General features: G+C 42.1%; 1 protein-coding gene across 1 annotated transcript in view; it reads left to right on the top strand.

Moving 5' to 3' along the window:
* Window positions 1–15,911, top strand: part of CDH23 (cadherin related 23) — an 832,275-nt gene that overhangs the window by 588,048 nt on the left and 228,316 nt on the right. The window contains exons 21-22 of the mRNA XM_075257430.1: window positions 2,757–2,864; window positions 15,568–15,757. Coding sequence (XP_075113531.1) covers window positions 2,757–2,864; window positions 15,568–15,757 — 298 coding nt within the window. The remainder of the gene's footprint in view (window positions 1–2,756; window positions 2,865–15,567; window positions 15,758–15,911) is intronic.

Raw genomic sequence — 15,911 nt, 5'->3', positions numbered from 1 at the left:
ACATCTTGACTGTAGTAAGATGTAATAGGCTATCTAAAATGACTGACCTAGGAACCTTTCGACATCTCCAGGCTGTCATGACAGCAAATTACTTCTTTATTTTGACATTGTGGGAAGCAGCACTTCCAAGATGGTGCCACACATCCATTGTGACACCTGTAACTTTTTAAAGGGATCCTAACATTAAAACTCATTTTTTCTCCCTAACACGTAGGAATAGCCTTAAGAAAGGCTATTCTTCTCCTACCTTTAGATGTCTTCTATATGCCGCCGTTCGGTATATAATCCGGTTTTTGTCGGTATGTAAATGAGTTCTCTTGCAGCACTGGGGGTGGGTCCCAGCACTCAAACAGCACTGAGGGCATCCCCAATGCTGCGAAAGAACTCTCCAGCGCCGCCTTCATCTTCTTCAGGAACGGGTCGTCTTCGCGTCTTCTTCCGGCGCAGGCTTCAAACCTAGGGAAAGGAGGGTGATTTGAACTTTTGTATTTTTTTTCTTCTTTTACGTCTATGATCAGACCCCCTATTGACCTTGAAATCTAGGGGGTTTGATCGCTCATGCTATTCACTGCAATACTACTTTATTGCAGTGAATAGCAAAATGCCATCAGTTCTATTAGACTAGACCTGGGCAATGTACGGCCCGTGGGCCACATCCGGCCCTCTGACTGCTTCTGTCCAACCCCGCATAGCTAGTGGAAGTTTGTTCAAGGATCTGTGATGATGTCATCACAGCCTATCACCAGGATAGGCTATGACTCATTAGTGGGCGGAGCCACACGGGACTGTGTGCTTGCTGCAAGCTGCCGGCAATGGAGGCTGCTGGATGATAAAGAAGAGAGAAGAGACAACATGTATGAGCAAGAGGGGGGACTAGGGGAAGATGTAGAGGGGCAGTTAAACTGAATGCACATGGAGGGAGTACATTAAACTAGGGGGCAGATGGAGGGTGACATTAAACTGGGGCAGCTAGAGGAGGATATTAAACCATGGGGGTAGCTGGAGGGGGACATGTCTGCCTCTAGTTGCCCCCAGTTTAATGTCCCCCTCCAACTACCCCCACTATTTAATGTCCCCCCTTCAGCTGCCCCAGCTGTCCCCTCTAGTTTCTGCTACTTTATACTGGGGCACCAGGAGAGGGACTTAATACTGTGGGACATTTGGAGGGAAACGTTATAATGTGGGGGGTATAATGTACGGGTAACTGTAGGAGGATTATACTGTGTGGGGGCACATGGAAAGATGACTGAGAATGGGCGGAGTCAGCTTAGAAGTTGGTGGAGCTAAATTTGCAGCGACGCGCATGACCCTCTAGAACAGTTTCAATTTCTCATGTAGCCCCATGGGAAAATTAATTGCCCACCCCTGTATTAGACGCTGCCTACTGCTACATATTGAGTTCAAATTCCCACTGTGTTTTTAACTAGTGATAGCCCAGGTTCTGTTACAGCTGGTACTTCATCTGAGATACCAAAACCAACTAGTACTTAAATTCTGGCAGTTTATAAGAATTTCAGCTTTCATGTAATACCAGAGCAATTTTTTTAGGTGGTTTAAAACCAAAGATGCAGCTTTTTGAAGTGACCACACCCCCTTTAGAAAATGCTTCAGCTTTGCATGCTGCATTGAGGACATGTGTATGCAGTGGCGTAACTACCGCCATAGCAGCGGAGGCAGCTGCCACAGGGCCCGGGACATTAGGGGCCGGTGACAGCCTCTACCGCTGCTATCATTATACTCGGGGGTCTTTTCGGACCCCCGAGTATAATGATCGGGGGACCGGGAGAGGTAAGGGAACATAAAAAACATGTTACTTACCTCTCCACGATCCTGCCAGGCCTCCTTTCTGACGTCACATGAACCCGGCCTGCGTCCCAGGTCATGTGACGTCCGACGTCATAGCAGAAGGACGGCAGCAGAGAAGACAGCGTAGGAGCCGGGGGACAGGTAAGTAACTGGTTTTTTTTTATGTTTTTATTCCCCCGGGTCTCCGATTATTATACTCTGGGGTCTGAAAGGACCCCAGAGTATAATAATTGTTTGTGGGTGTCCACTATGGGGGATAATACTGTGTGCAGGGGCCACTATGGGGGATAATACTGTGTGTAGGGGACACTATTGGGGCATAATACTGTGTGCAGGGGACACTATTGGGGCATAATACTGTGTGCAGGGGCCACTATGGGGGATAATACTATGTGCAGGGGCCACTATGGGGATAATAGAATGCGCAGGAATGCGTAGGAGGGGGTCGTTCGAGGTCTTCGGTGTTGGTCAGGGGGGGGGAGGGGCCATGTCAAAAGTTCGCCAAGTTCCTTGTCAGTTTATAGTTAGAACATTGTAAATGGGAACTTATACAGCTTATTTACTAATTAAAAAAAAAATAGAAAGTAGAATAAAGTATATTACAAAAATGTTCAAAGTGCTTTGTGGGAAATACAATTTGTGGCTATTTAATCTACTGTCAATTTTAGTGCCTGTATTACAGCTGGAACCATCGGATCCAATGATATAGCTCATCCTTTTGTTTTTCATTTCTTCTATAGTTTCAGATTTTTTAATTTCTTTTGCCCATAGTATAGTGCTTCTGTAGTATGTTAGTGGTAACAACAATGTGTTATGTATTTGTCCATATAATCTGTTTATTTTTAGAAATTTAGAGGTCAAGTTGTAAAGGTTTTGTACTAAATTACAACTGCATTATTGATCATTGGCCATTCTAATGTGTTCTATATCGTATGTTTTTTCAATTACAGGTAAATATCACGTTGTTGGACATAAATGACAATGCTCCTCAGTGGAAAGATGAACCTTACCTTATTAATCTGGTAGAGATGACACCACCAGATTCAGATGTCACTACGGTATGTTGCCATTTCCTTTTTAGGCTTTTAAAGACAAAGTCGGTTCTTTTCTCTAACAACCATAAAGTCTATCGCTTGTTTCCTTTTTCATATTTATGGTTTTCCTTTTTATGGGGCAATTTGTACAATTGTTTACAGTTATCCTGGACAAAATTATTACCTTAAAGGGATCCTATCATTAAAACTCAATTTTTTCTGCCTACCTCATAGGAATAGCCTTTAGAAAGGCTATTCTTCACCTACCTTTAGAGGTCTTCTCCGTGCCACCGTTCGGTATATAATCCGTTTTTCTTTTTTTTTTTTTTTTTTTTTTTTTTAAATGTAGATTGTGAGCCCCACATAGAGCTCACAATGTACATTTTTCCCTATCAGTATGTCTTTTTTAGAATATGGGATGGAAATCCATGCAAACACGGGGAGAACATACAAACTCCTTGCAGATGGTTTTATGCCCTTGGTGGGATTTGAACACCAGGACTCCAGCGCTGCAAGGCTGCAGTGCTAACCACTGAGCCACCGTGTGGCCCCTATAATCCGTTTTTCGTCTTTATTCAAATGAGTTCTCTCGCAGCACTGGTGGCGTCCCCGATGCTGCAAAAGAACTCTCCAGCGCCGCTTCCATCTTCTTCAGGAACGGGTAGTCTTCGCGTCTTCTTCCGGCGGTGGCCTCAAACTTTGCCTAGGACAAAGCCGACTGCGCATGCCTGCCGGCCACAAGAAAATGGCCACTTACAATACTGTGTGAGAGGCCATTTTCTTGTGGTCGGTGGGCATGCGCAGTCTGCTTTTACCGAGGCTTAGAAGTTTGAAGCCATCGCCGGAAGAAGACGTGAAGAAGACCCGCTCCTAAAGAAGATGGAGTTGGCGCTGGAGAGTTCTCTCAACAAAATAATTACAGTGAATTATAAAAAAAAAAAAAAAAAAAAAAAAAAAACAAACTTAGTTAACCAATTAAGCTAACTAAATCAATTAGCTAATTTAAATATTGCCATCCACACTTACAAATAAAACAGGAACTTGGTATAGTTCAGAACACTTGTCCTTTTCCTCTATGTTGTGCTTTATCCAGTAACGTTTCTCAAGGACTTTTCTACAAAAGCATTGATTTACCACCCTTCACCGAATAATGGAAAATAAGTGAGTCGATGGTCAGAGAAATAATTCAGCTTCCTTTGAGGGAAAAAAAGAGCAAGTGACATGAAGACAATGAGCGCGATCACTTGGACTGTCCTTTTTTGCATTTTTAGTTTGTATTGTAAAGTAATATGAGAGTATTTAATCTGGTTATCTAAATGGCTGTATGTTATTCTCTTCTTCTCATACTAATATCACACTTTGGTCAGTATATTTAAAAAAATATATATTTCTGAAAATAACATTTTAACATTTTTTTTTTTAAAGATTTTTCCGTTTTACTAATTCCAGTGGAATTGCTGATTTCTTCCAGTTAAAGTCTATGTAAGCAACAGACAGGACTAAAGCACGCTCCACTATTTTAATGGGTTGTACAGGATAATGGAAATAGGTTGAGTCTGTTATTGCAGTTTAGCCCTGTATTCTTTATTATACAATACCAGGCCTTAACTAGTGGATAGGGATGGAAAGCTATTGGAAGAAAACATCCCTGTTATTCTAATCCTAACTCCAGTTTCTTAGTTTTGACAGTGTAACCAGCTGGTGTCTGCCAGGCTTTATTTATGGCTCTTTTATTCATTGGCATTGTTCTGCTTTTTCTTAGCTGTAGAACAATAAAAATGACAGCAGTACAATATCTGAACACCAATGACACCCAACAGACCATATTGATTATAATGGAGTCCATCAGTTTTCTTGCATGGTGTCTGTCATGTCGCTAGATATAAAACACAGCAGGCTGCACCATTTTGATGGAAAATGTGACATCAACTCCTAAAGAAGCCTCCAAAGCATATGTGAAGATAGACTTAAGATTAAAGTTGAGAAAGAAACTTTGTTCTAAAGTAAACAATGCTTAAAGGGAAGAGCAGGAGAAAAGGGAACTGAAAGTCTTCATATGTTCCCGGCATTCTTCAGTGTTTACGTAAATGGTGATTAATGACTTATGGCTGTCCCATAGAAGTGAATAGAGCGCCAGTCATGCTACCACATTGGTGCTTCATTCACATGGAGGATGCAGGGGAATTTAAATTTCCCCCATTCTCCTGGGGACCCAGTGGTAGGATCCCCCAACAATGTGACATTTATCCCAATCCTGTGGATCAGGGACATGCTTGTAATGGGACAATTCCATCAAGCTCCATAAGGTTGAGTGCACACAGGGTTTTTTGGTCCGGAAACTGAAGCAGAGGCCACCTCAGTTTCCGGACCAAAAACTGGGTATCTTCGACTTGATGCCGGTGCAGTGCATCGGCATTCAGATGCGCACTCAGCTCCGGATTGTCCCAATGATTGGGCCTAGTTGGGAGGAGGGAGTGTCTTCAGTCAGATTCGCCTTAAATCCGACTGAAGAATGAGCATGCCTGTTCTTTTTTCTGAGAACTGGAACAAACGGCTCCCGGAAAAAAGACCTGAGCGGCTCCCATTGATTTCAATGGGAGACGTCTTTTTGGTCAGGATTTTGAGGCGGATTCAGCCTCAAACTCCTCACCAAAATACCCTGTGTGAACTCACAAGTGGGCTTGTCTGTGGTTTTCAGACATTTAATGCATGTAGCTGATTTTACTTAACCATTTGAGGTTGTCTATGACTACTTCCACCCAAAACAAATTCCTTGAAGTCCTATTGACTCTGTAATTTTTCGTTGATTCACAATTCACTTTTTTTTCTTATTACTCTCTCCTAGAATTATAGGTAAAAATTAGAGTTTAACCGATCTTGAGATTTCAAGATTGATTTTATAATATGATTTCCGATAATTTTCCAGCTGATCTCGATCGTGAAATTTGCTCGATCGCCAATTGGAATCCGATCTTTTCCAATCCCGATCCTCAACCCTAGTCAATGCTTCTCTATGGGAAAAGTCACTTTTAGGGTTGAGCCGATCTTGAGATAACCTCCAACCTCGATCCCGCTGGAAAAGATCAGGTTGCAATTCCAATCGCGGTCGTGAAATTTACTCAATCGCTGATCGGAATCCAATCTTTTCTGATCCCGATCGCTCAACCCTGTAATCCTTTTCCTTTTCTAACAATGCGGTTTTAATGTGTTTAATACTGTTGACATATATTAGAAACCAAAAAGTGGGTTAATTGCCTTTTAAACAACATTCATCAAAGTAATGTGTATAAACAAGTAGCAAATCCTAAAGCATTAATTGCGAATTAAGATAATATGTGCTATGTAGGCTGCCAAGAGACAACGAATGTGTTGGTAATAATAATGACTAACAGTTTTTCTCTAGTTTGTAGTTAAATCTAAAGTCAGGCACAGCTCATCAATGGCAATATTTCATGTGCGTAATTGAAGGAAGACTATACTTTAATAAAATCCTGTCCCAAGGTGATAACATTTTCATTTACACTCACTATCCAAATGCCATTATGCCCATAACAAAAACTGGACTGCAGTGGTGCAGCTGCTGAATGTATTCTAGAGATCTTACTCGGGTACAGCAGTGCTTTCCTAAGGGTCCATTCACACGGAGGAAAATGTTGCTTTATTTGGCGCTGAATTTTCAGCGCTGAAAAAAAAGCCTCTCATTGACTTCAATGGGTGCCGCTAGCTTTTTTTTTTTTCCTCACTAGTGGAATAGCCACCAACGGATAGGATTACATACTCAATGCTGTGGTTTCCCTTTAAAGAGGGACTTTCCACCACCTCTGCAAAACGGCAGTCCTTTGCAACACTTAGGCTGAGGTCCCAATTGTATAAGCGCAGCTTTTTTTGTTGCAGATTTGGTTGCGTTTTTTTGAGCCAAAGTCAAGAATGGTTACAAAAGCAATGGGAGATGCATAAGAAATACTTCTACTTCTACTCCTGACTTTGGCTCAAAAAAGCGCAAAAAAACTGCAACTAAAAAAAGCTGTTTTTACAATGTGGGGCCTTAGCCTACAGTTTTTTGCACATAACAATGAAAGACTGCCATGAGATGTTGCCATTTTCAAAACAAGGTAAGTCCATAGGTGCATTCATCTGTCCACTTTTTTTAATAGGCCATGCAGATGGTCCATTATAAAATAGGACATGTCAGTGGGTCTGTTTTTAACAACCATCAAAACAGTATAGGGTCTGACTGATAGCCTTTAAAACATTGGATGGGATAAAAAAGCACCAATATGTTTTGGTTTTTTTTTTTATCATTAAAGTCTATTGAAATTTTACATTAACACATATATGGGGAAATGCCAATAAAGGAAATGGGGAGGCGGGGGAGGAGGGCCAGGGATGGGGAAACCTGGAACAAGAAATACAGAAGGGGTATCTGCATAAGGATATCAGGAACAAGGAGGGGGGCCAGGGGAGAGTGGGAAGGGGGATAACAAAGTACTCTGACGCAGCAGAGTCAAAGTCACAATCATTTACAAAACAGGTGAGCATAAACCAAATCAAATCAGGAAAATAGAACCACAGCAAGAGAAGACAACAAGAGGAGTAACAAGATTAGGGGGACACAGAAGGGAAGGAGGAGCGGAAATCGGCGGAATAATAGAAATGGTTCCAAAGGAGCCACGTTTGTTGGTGCACGCTATCATCCTGTTGAAGCTCGACTACCAAGCTTTCCATAGTGCGTAAACTAAGGATCTCCTTCAGCCAGGATAGGAGCGTGGGGGGTGTCGAAGACTTCCACTGCCTCGGCATAACGGACCTCACTGCGACTGCTGGAGCGGGGGACAGTCGACAGTCATGCCGGCACTTCCTTAGTGGAGCGCCGGCATGACTGCTTGGTTGTAGGTGGTCCAAGAGGTGAAGGGGGGGGGAAGGATCTTATTGTCAGGGAAAAAGGGTAGACTCCACTGATTCCAGTGTGGCTGATTCCAACTCGAAAACAGGGGAGTTTATTAACAATTACAAAGAACTGGAGTTTGTGGAAGTGGTGAAAGGTCTTCTTTAAGTCTGTACCTCTTTGTGTATCAGTTATACTAGTTTAAAAAAAGTTGCAATAATAACAATAGAAAAGTAATTATTTTAATATTCTTTCTGTCCTAAATAAAGTCATCAGTCATTCCTAGCAATGCTAAAGTTAATTGATTTTTCCTCTCTGACTCTATGTACTTATCAAATTGATTGAATGCTTACGTTTTATTCTTCTCTTTTTCAAAGTACACAAAATAGACTTAATAGAAATTTAATAACGCATTAAATTAATTTTTATTTTTGTCCAGATCAGACCTCATTAATTTTTTCTTCTAATTGTGTTTGCATCCAGCTGCCAACATTAAGTGAGAGAGTATTTTTTCATTACACTCTGCCTATTTTAAGGACGTGAAATTGCTTGCAACGTGTTGTGTTGTTACAGTGTTATGCCGATTATATTTGCACAATGGCATAATATAATTCACATTTCTGCACCGCTTATTATAAACTCCTATCTCAACTCTGAGATGTTCTTATCTTGGCTGAAGTAGAATAGTTTTGCGTCTTTTCTGTAAACAGAGGACGATTGTATACCTTATATTTATTTTACAATTTTGTACTGATTTAATAGATTCAAGAGACATCCATTGACAGTTGTCAGGACAAAATATATTCTGACTGAATAGCTATGGCTCGGAACAATTGTTCATGCAGAATTCATAATCCATATTTTTACCACACATCATAATATATTCATTTTTTGTTTGTTTTCTATTGTGTCCAATCGTTATCAGCTCATACAAATTTTATTTATGACATTTGTGCATTTTTGTAATTGTATTTTTTGGTATGAATAAAAAGGACACAATAAGAATATTTTTGCAAATTTGGAAATTATTAGAAATGTGGAGACTGCGATATAATACGATGAAGTTAATCTTCAGTTTATAGACAGTACCCAATGATAATTTCAGGTTTGTGCCCCAGGAGACAATTATTGCAAAACTCTGGAGACAATATTCATAAGTTATCTAGTAAAAGCTTTAGTCCTAGAAGTTAGCTACTTTTTTTCTGCATACAAGCTTCACAAAAAAAAAAAAAAAAGTTCCCTCTCTATTGTATAAAGCTTTTCACAGACTTAAAGTGGTTGTCCAAGATAAATTCATCCTTCTTCACTAAGCTAAATACCCTTCCCCTGTCTAACTTCTGACTTACTTTACCAAAAATTTTCGTAGATCGTAGATCATAAGACCAGGCATAATTTGAGATTGTCTAGTGATGTTCCGTTTTCCCGTTTTCAGAAACAGAATGTCACCAATAGTAACCCCCCCCCCACACACACACACACCATCAAACTCACCTGTCTTCCTGTATGAATCTTCTGGGCACAGAACATCACTTCCTTCTGGGGGGCTGGCTCCTCCTTTTATTAACGTCTGCTGGTCACACATGCACAATAGAGCTCTATTGCACAGGTGTCGGTTGACATCAATAGAGGAGGAGCAAGCCCAGCAGAAGGAAGGGCTCTCCCATGCCAAGAACCCAGAGGATCCGGACAGGGAGACAGGTAAGTATGATAGATTTGGGGGGTTGGCTGAGTTAGTTAGGAGGGGCTAGTAGAGGGTAGGCTAGGTAGGGAAACAGGGAGGGTGTGTCACGGTAGTGTGTCAGCTCTGAGTGAAGAGCAATGCATTATGGTAGTTGTAGTAGGATAAAATAATAGGAAGTTACACCCTATAAACAAATGCAGAGGATGCCAGGAGCTCCCAAAGAAACCCAGAAATCACTCAAAACACTGCTAAAGGTATTTGGTTTTGCCTAGTTAACCCCTTTAGGGGAGGGGCCCCCATGACATAAACACCATAGAAAAAATATGGCATTTTACTGTCACAGTCTAACGAATTACATCCCCACTTTGTGCTAAAATACGTGTTGCGGAGACCTAGTGATTTCAAAAAACCGTTGTGGTTTTGGAAATCGCTGCATGTCAATTATGCCTACAGAAACGCAGAGGAAAACTCTCTGAACTTTCTGCCAAAAGCTCTGCGGGTATAACCATGATGCGTTGCCACCGCCGGTTTTTTCACAGTGTTTATTTCTGCAGGATGCCACTTGGGGCCTTAGCCTTAATGTCCATGAAAAGCGAATGTATTGGTCAATTTTTGGCCTTATTCTTGGTCGTTTTATAAGCCATGACTTCTTTTTTTTTTTGATGTTTAAAATGATCCATCAAGGAAAGACATGTAATTATACCCTTTAACTATGATGGTTTTTACAATGACCATCACTGAGTCATATGAATAAGGCATTAAACTATTGGATAAATATGAAAAATTAGCAGATTATGATTTTTGCTGTAGATTTTTAAGAAAATGCAGGTCAGCCTGAGCCTGAATCTGAACTTATTTTTACTTTGCTTTGAACAATCATGCATCTTAAGTCATGTATTCAAAAAAGGCAAGAATGCGAAGATGAATCATTTCATGTGGCCATAAAGTCCAAAGTTGGAATGGTCCTCAAGGTTAAATTGGTCCTCTAGTCAGGGGCTAAAAATGATAATCAAGTCTGTACTTACAGGAGATTATTATCGGATCTTTATTTTCCTCAAATCTTGCTCCATGGCTACTTCCTCACTCAACTTCCTTAGAAAAGAGCTATGATCTGTGACTACAGTTTAGTTATACTGCCTATAGCGAGTCTAAGAGACACCCCTGAAGCAGACTGAATGAATAATGAGAAGAGGGGTATGTCTCATACTACCTGACACTAGGCACTGAAGCTAAACTGTAGTCATAGATCACAACTCTGCCACAATGGAGGTAGGCCAAGAAGCAGACAAAGCAAAAACTGAGAAAAATAAATAGTAGCAAATAGGGTTGAGTGATCGGGAACAGAAAAGACCGGATCCCAATCGGTGATAGAGTAAATTTCACGATCGTGATTGGGTTCCGATCACACCAAAAAAAAAAAAAAAAAAAAAAAAAAAAAGGATCAGCAATGGAATTCTGATCCCTATCACTCAACTTACCTGCACAAAACTGCTGCCACTCCCTGGAGCTCCGGGCCGTTGTTCTTGGTCCTCACCTCTCTCATTCACACGCCTGCAGAGCACTGTGCGCGCCTCCGCCTCCCTAGGCTAGTGTTACTGATGCTGGGAGTAGGCGGGGCACTCGCATCTCTCTGCCCTGTACCCGCCCACACACTCCTAAGCCACAACAAACCCTGCCTACTCCCAGCATCAGTAACACTAGCCTAGGGAGGCGGGGGCACACACAGCACTCTGCAGAGAGAGGAGGGGAGAGAAAACAATGGGGAGCGGCAGCGGTTCTGTGTATGTAACCGGACAGCAGGGGGGACTAAGTAGCTGGCAGATTTTTTAATCACTACACAGCGTGGAGTCCAGAAATTGAAGCGCTCAATTTTTGGACTCCACGCTGTGTAGTGAATAGAATCGTTTTTAAAATCCGATTTTCCATCATTAAAAAAATCCCATTGACTTGCATTAGGATCGGAATTGGGATCAAATGGAAAATGATCGGAAATCAGATTTTAAAAACGATCCTGAAATCTCGAGATCCGCTCAACCCCAGTAGCAGATCAGTAGCAAATCATCTATTGTAGAGCCTGAAATACATATAGGGGAATTTTTGAGTTCATGACATTAGAGTCACTTTAAGGAAGAATGTTGTTGGAATAAGCTATTAGTTCACATATCCATAAACAAGCAGTTTCTATCCTATATTGTATATAAACCACATCTGTGAATTTTGAGTGTCTGTGCAGAAAATTAAAATCCCCCTATTTAAATACATAATAGCTACATTGTACCATTCACATTATAGCTTAAGTTTAGCATTATTGTATTTATCCAGAATTCTATAGTGATATGCTAGAAAGTCTGTTATATATCTGGTAACTACACATCCGTTCATAGCCATTTAAAACACATGGCTTGCTTACACTCTAAAATAAATGAGCCATTTTAAGAGCTTGCAAACACACTCGTACCAGGCTGAACCATTTGGACTGGATTTATAATCCTGTAGACAAAAATTAATTAAAGTTTTTCTTTCGGCTGCTATAAAATAAACAAACCATTTTAGGTGCTAAGTATTTTATGGTTCCTAATAGCTAAACATAATAAAATGTAACAGCTTAGCTCTTTACATAATACAATATGCAAAAAAAAATACTGTAAATTCACATTAAAATCAACTTTTAGTCTGCTTGCACTTTTCATCGACCGAATTAAGTCAATTCTATTTCTTCACCTGCATAATTTTTCAATATATATATTTTAGATGGAAGAGTGTCATAGTTGGTGAATCTGTTGGTTTTTAGAGATGAGCGAACACTAAAATGTTCGAGGTTCGAAATTCAATTCGAACAGCCGCTCACTGTTCGAGTGTTCGAATGGGTTTCGAACCCCATTATAGTCTATGGGGAACATATACTCGTTAAGGGGGAAACCCAAATTCGTGTCTGGAGGGTCACCAAGTCCACTATGACACCCCAGGAAATGATACCAACACCCTGGAATGACACTGGGACAGCAGGGGAAGCATGTCTGGGGGCATAAAAGTCACTTTATTTCATGGAAATCCCTGTCAGTTTGCGATTTTCGCAAGCTAACTTTTCCCCATAGAAATGCATTGGCCAGTGCTGATTGGCCAGAGTACGGAACTCGACCAATCAGCGCTGGCTCTGCTGGAGGAGGCGGAGTCTAAGATCGCTCCACACCAGTCTCCATTCAGGTCCGACCTTAGACTCCGCCTCCTCCAGCAGAGCCAGCGCTGATTGGCCGAATTCCGTACTCTGGCCAATCAGCACTGGCTAATGCATTGTATTGGCGTGATGAAGCAGTGCTGAATGTGTGTGTTTAGCTCAACTACACCGGTGGAGTAGTCAAGCTAAGCACACAGATTCAGCTCTGCTTCAATCAGCGCTGGAACAATGCATTCTATTACCTTGATGAAGCAGAGTGTGCACAAGGGTTCAAGCGCACCCTCGGCTCTGATGTAGCAGAGCCGAGGGTGCACAAGGGTTCAAGCGCACCCTCGGCTCTGATGTAGCAGAGCCGAGGCTGCACAAGGGTTCAAGCGCACCCTCGGCTCTGATGTAGCAGAGCCGAGGGTGCACAAGGGTTCAAGCGCACCCTCGGCTCTGATGTAGCAGAGCCGAGGCTGCACAAGGGTTCAAGCGCACCCTCGGCTCTGATGTAGCAGAGCTGAGGGTGCACAAGGGTTCAAGCGCACCCTCGGCTCTGATGTAGCAGAGCCGAGGGTGCACAATGGTTCAAGCGCACCCTCAGCTCTGATGTAGCAGAGCCGAGGCTGCACAAGGGTTCAAGCGCACCCTCGGCTCTGACGTAGCAGAGCCGAGGGTGCACTTGAACCCTTGTGCACCCTCGGCTCTGCTACATCAGAGCCGAGGGTGCGCTTGAACCCTTGTGCACACTCTGCTTCATCAAGCTAATAGAATGCATTGGCCAGCGCTGATTGAAGCAGAGCTGAATCTGTGTGCTTAGCTCGACTACTCCACTGGTGTAGTTGAGCTAAACACACACATTCAGCACTGCTTCATCACGCCAATAGAATGCATTGGCCAGCACTGATTGGCCAGAGTACGGAATTCGGCCAATCAGCGCTGGCCAATGCATCCCTATGGGAAAAAGTTTATCTCACAAAAATCACAATTACACACCCGATAGAGCCCCAAAAAGTTATTTTTAATAACATTCCCCCCTAAATAAAGGTTATCCCTAGCTATCCCTGCCTGTACAGCTATCCCTGTCTCATAGTCACAAAGTTCACATTCTCATATGACCCGGATTTGAAATCCACTATTCGTCTAAAATGGAGGTCACCTGATTTCGGCAGCCAATGACTTTTTCCAATTTTTTTCAATGCCCCCGCTGTCGTAGTTCCTGTCCCACCTCCCCTGCGCTGTTATTGGTGCAAAAAAGGCGCCAGGGAAGGTGGGAGGGGAATCGAATTTTGGCGCACTTTACCACGCGGTGTTCGATTCGATTCGAACATGGCGAACACCCTGATATCCGATCGAACATGTGTTCGATAGAACACTGTTCGCTCATCTCTATTGGTTTTTACTTACTAAAATATGTTTCTAAGGAATATTACATTCAGTCAACAAAATCATGTCTTTAATCAATTGGTTTTAGTTGTTTTAGAGAAACAATGGACCACTGACTAAAGAGAAGCTTCACCACAGGCAGCATTTCTATCAGTGGGCTCTATCACTAGATTTCCGTGTTTTTAGCTAAAGATATGCCTGAAGAGCCTTTAAAAAGGCTATTCAGGTGCTGCTAATCGTTTGTAGAAAGACCCCCCCAACCCGTTTTGTTTATTACCGTGGATATCGATATGCAAATCAGCTCCACGGTGCACGGTAGGCGTTACGTGCACCCCCTTGCGTCATACCTTCTGGACACCCACCGCTGCCTCCAAGCTCTCCTCCTCCTGCTTATTCAGCGCCAGCTCGCAATGTTCTCTATGAGAAAATGGCGCTGGAGCGTTCGCAGTAGTGCGCCAGAGGGATTGCTACTGCGAACGTGCGTTTCCTATCAGTATGTCTTTGTAGTATGGGAGGAAATCCACGCAAATACGGGAGAACATACAAACTCCTTGCAGATGTTGTTCCTGGCGGGATTCGAACTCCAGGACTCCAAGCTCTGCAGGGCTGCAGTTCTAACCACTGAGCCACCGTGTTGCTCCCCACGTACGTACGTACGTGCGTGATTTCAATAGAAACCGCTGACGATGGAGGCGGTGAATAAGCAGGAGGAGGAGGGCTTGGAGGCAGCGGTGGGCGTCCTGACGCAAGGGGGGGGTAGCACCTGAATAGCCTTCCAGCCTTCCTATTCCAGCATATCTTTAGCTAAAAACACGAAAATCTAGTGATGGAGCCCCTTTAAGCACTGCAACATTGTGGAAAAAGCATAATATAATATAATATGTCAGGCTTGGGAGAAGTATCCAATGGGCGACTTTTGCCAAACCTGGCTCAGTTACACATAGCTTATATAGATTATGATGGACTTGTCACTGTATCATGCTGCCAACTAAATTGATGTTTACAGTTATTTAGTTTATTTCAGTCTTTTATATTTTTAATGTCTGTTTTTACGCCAGAATCTAATTTGTTTCTGAAACCTGAAGTTCTCTGTTCTTAGTGTACAGTAACAATGGGGATCAAGCACTGTGAGCTGCATGAATGGAAACTTCTATGACCAATGACATTGTAATTGGTCATTTACATAGGACTGTCAATAACAAATAATGTACAAAGACCTATTTATATTTTAAACCATCGCCCCGTGACAGGTTTTAGTTTTTGTATACCGTAAGTGACAGGTCGGCGGCGTTCACAAGCTCAGTTAGCCACCAATATTTTATTGAAAGGAATATTGATGACCTCTCATCTCCCAAACCGTGTATGTAGGAATCACGGCACATCTGCTTGCCGTTGGCTTAGTAGTGGCTCTGTAGGGTATTGTGGGGTTTGCCCCATTTACTTGAATAGCAATAGATTGCCATCAAAATTAGAAGCAAATTTCTCAGAAAAATATCTATGCAGTGATCTGCTTTCTTTTAATACAGTATATTCTATTTTTTCTTTCCACAAAGGGCTTGGCTGTCGATTAAATTTCTCTTACATAGCTCCTAAATTTCATGTTATATTCTTTTAACAGGTAGTAGCTATTGATCCCGACCTTGCTGAAAACGGCACATTGGTTTACAGCATCAACCCTGCAAACAAGTTTTATACCCTGAATAGTACCACAGGGAAGATCCGCACTACCGGTGTAGTCTTGGACAGGGAGAACCCAAATCCTCAAGAAGCAGAAATGATGAGGAGAATTGTTATTTCTGTAACAGACCGTGAGTATTCAAGACGCTCTCCATATATTGGCTGAACAAAGTAATGGAAACATAGAAGATTGGTCCTCCTGGTCCACTGGCCCTTCCCTTATTTCTATCACATCTTAGGCTAGATATACGTTTACTATAGGCTGGTTACATTCGCTTTGCAGCA

The sequence above is a fragment of the Leptodactylus fuscus genome, chromosome 10 (assembly GCF_031893055.1).
Source record: "Leptodactylus fuscus isolate aLepFus1 chromosome 10, aLepFus1.hap2, whole genome shotgun sequence".
In the NCBI taxonomy this organism is placed as follows: domain Eukaryota; kingdom Metazoa; phylum Chordata; class Amphibia; order Anura; family Leptodactylidae; genus Leptodactylus; species Leptodactylus fuscus.
The sequence above is the reverse complement of the archived record's forward strand: the minus strand, read 5'-3'. Positions and strand labels throughout refer to the sequence as shown.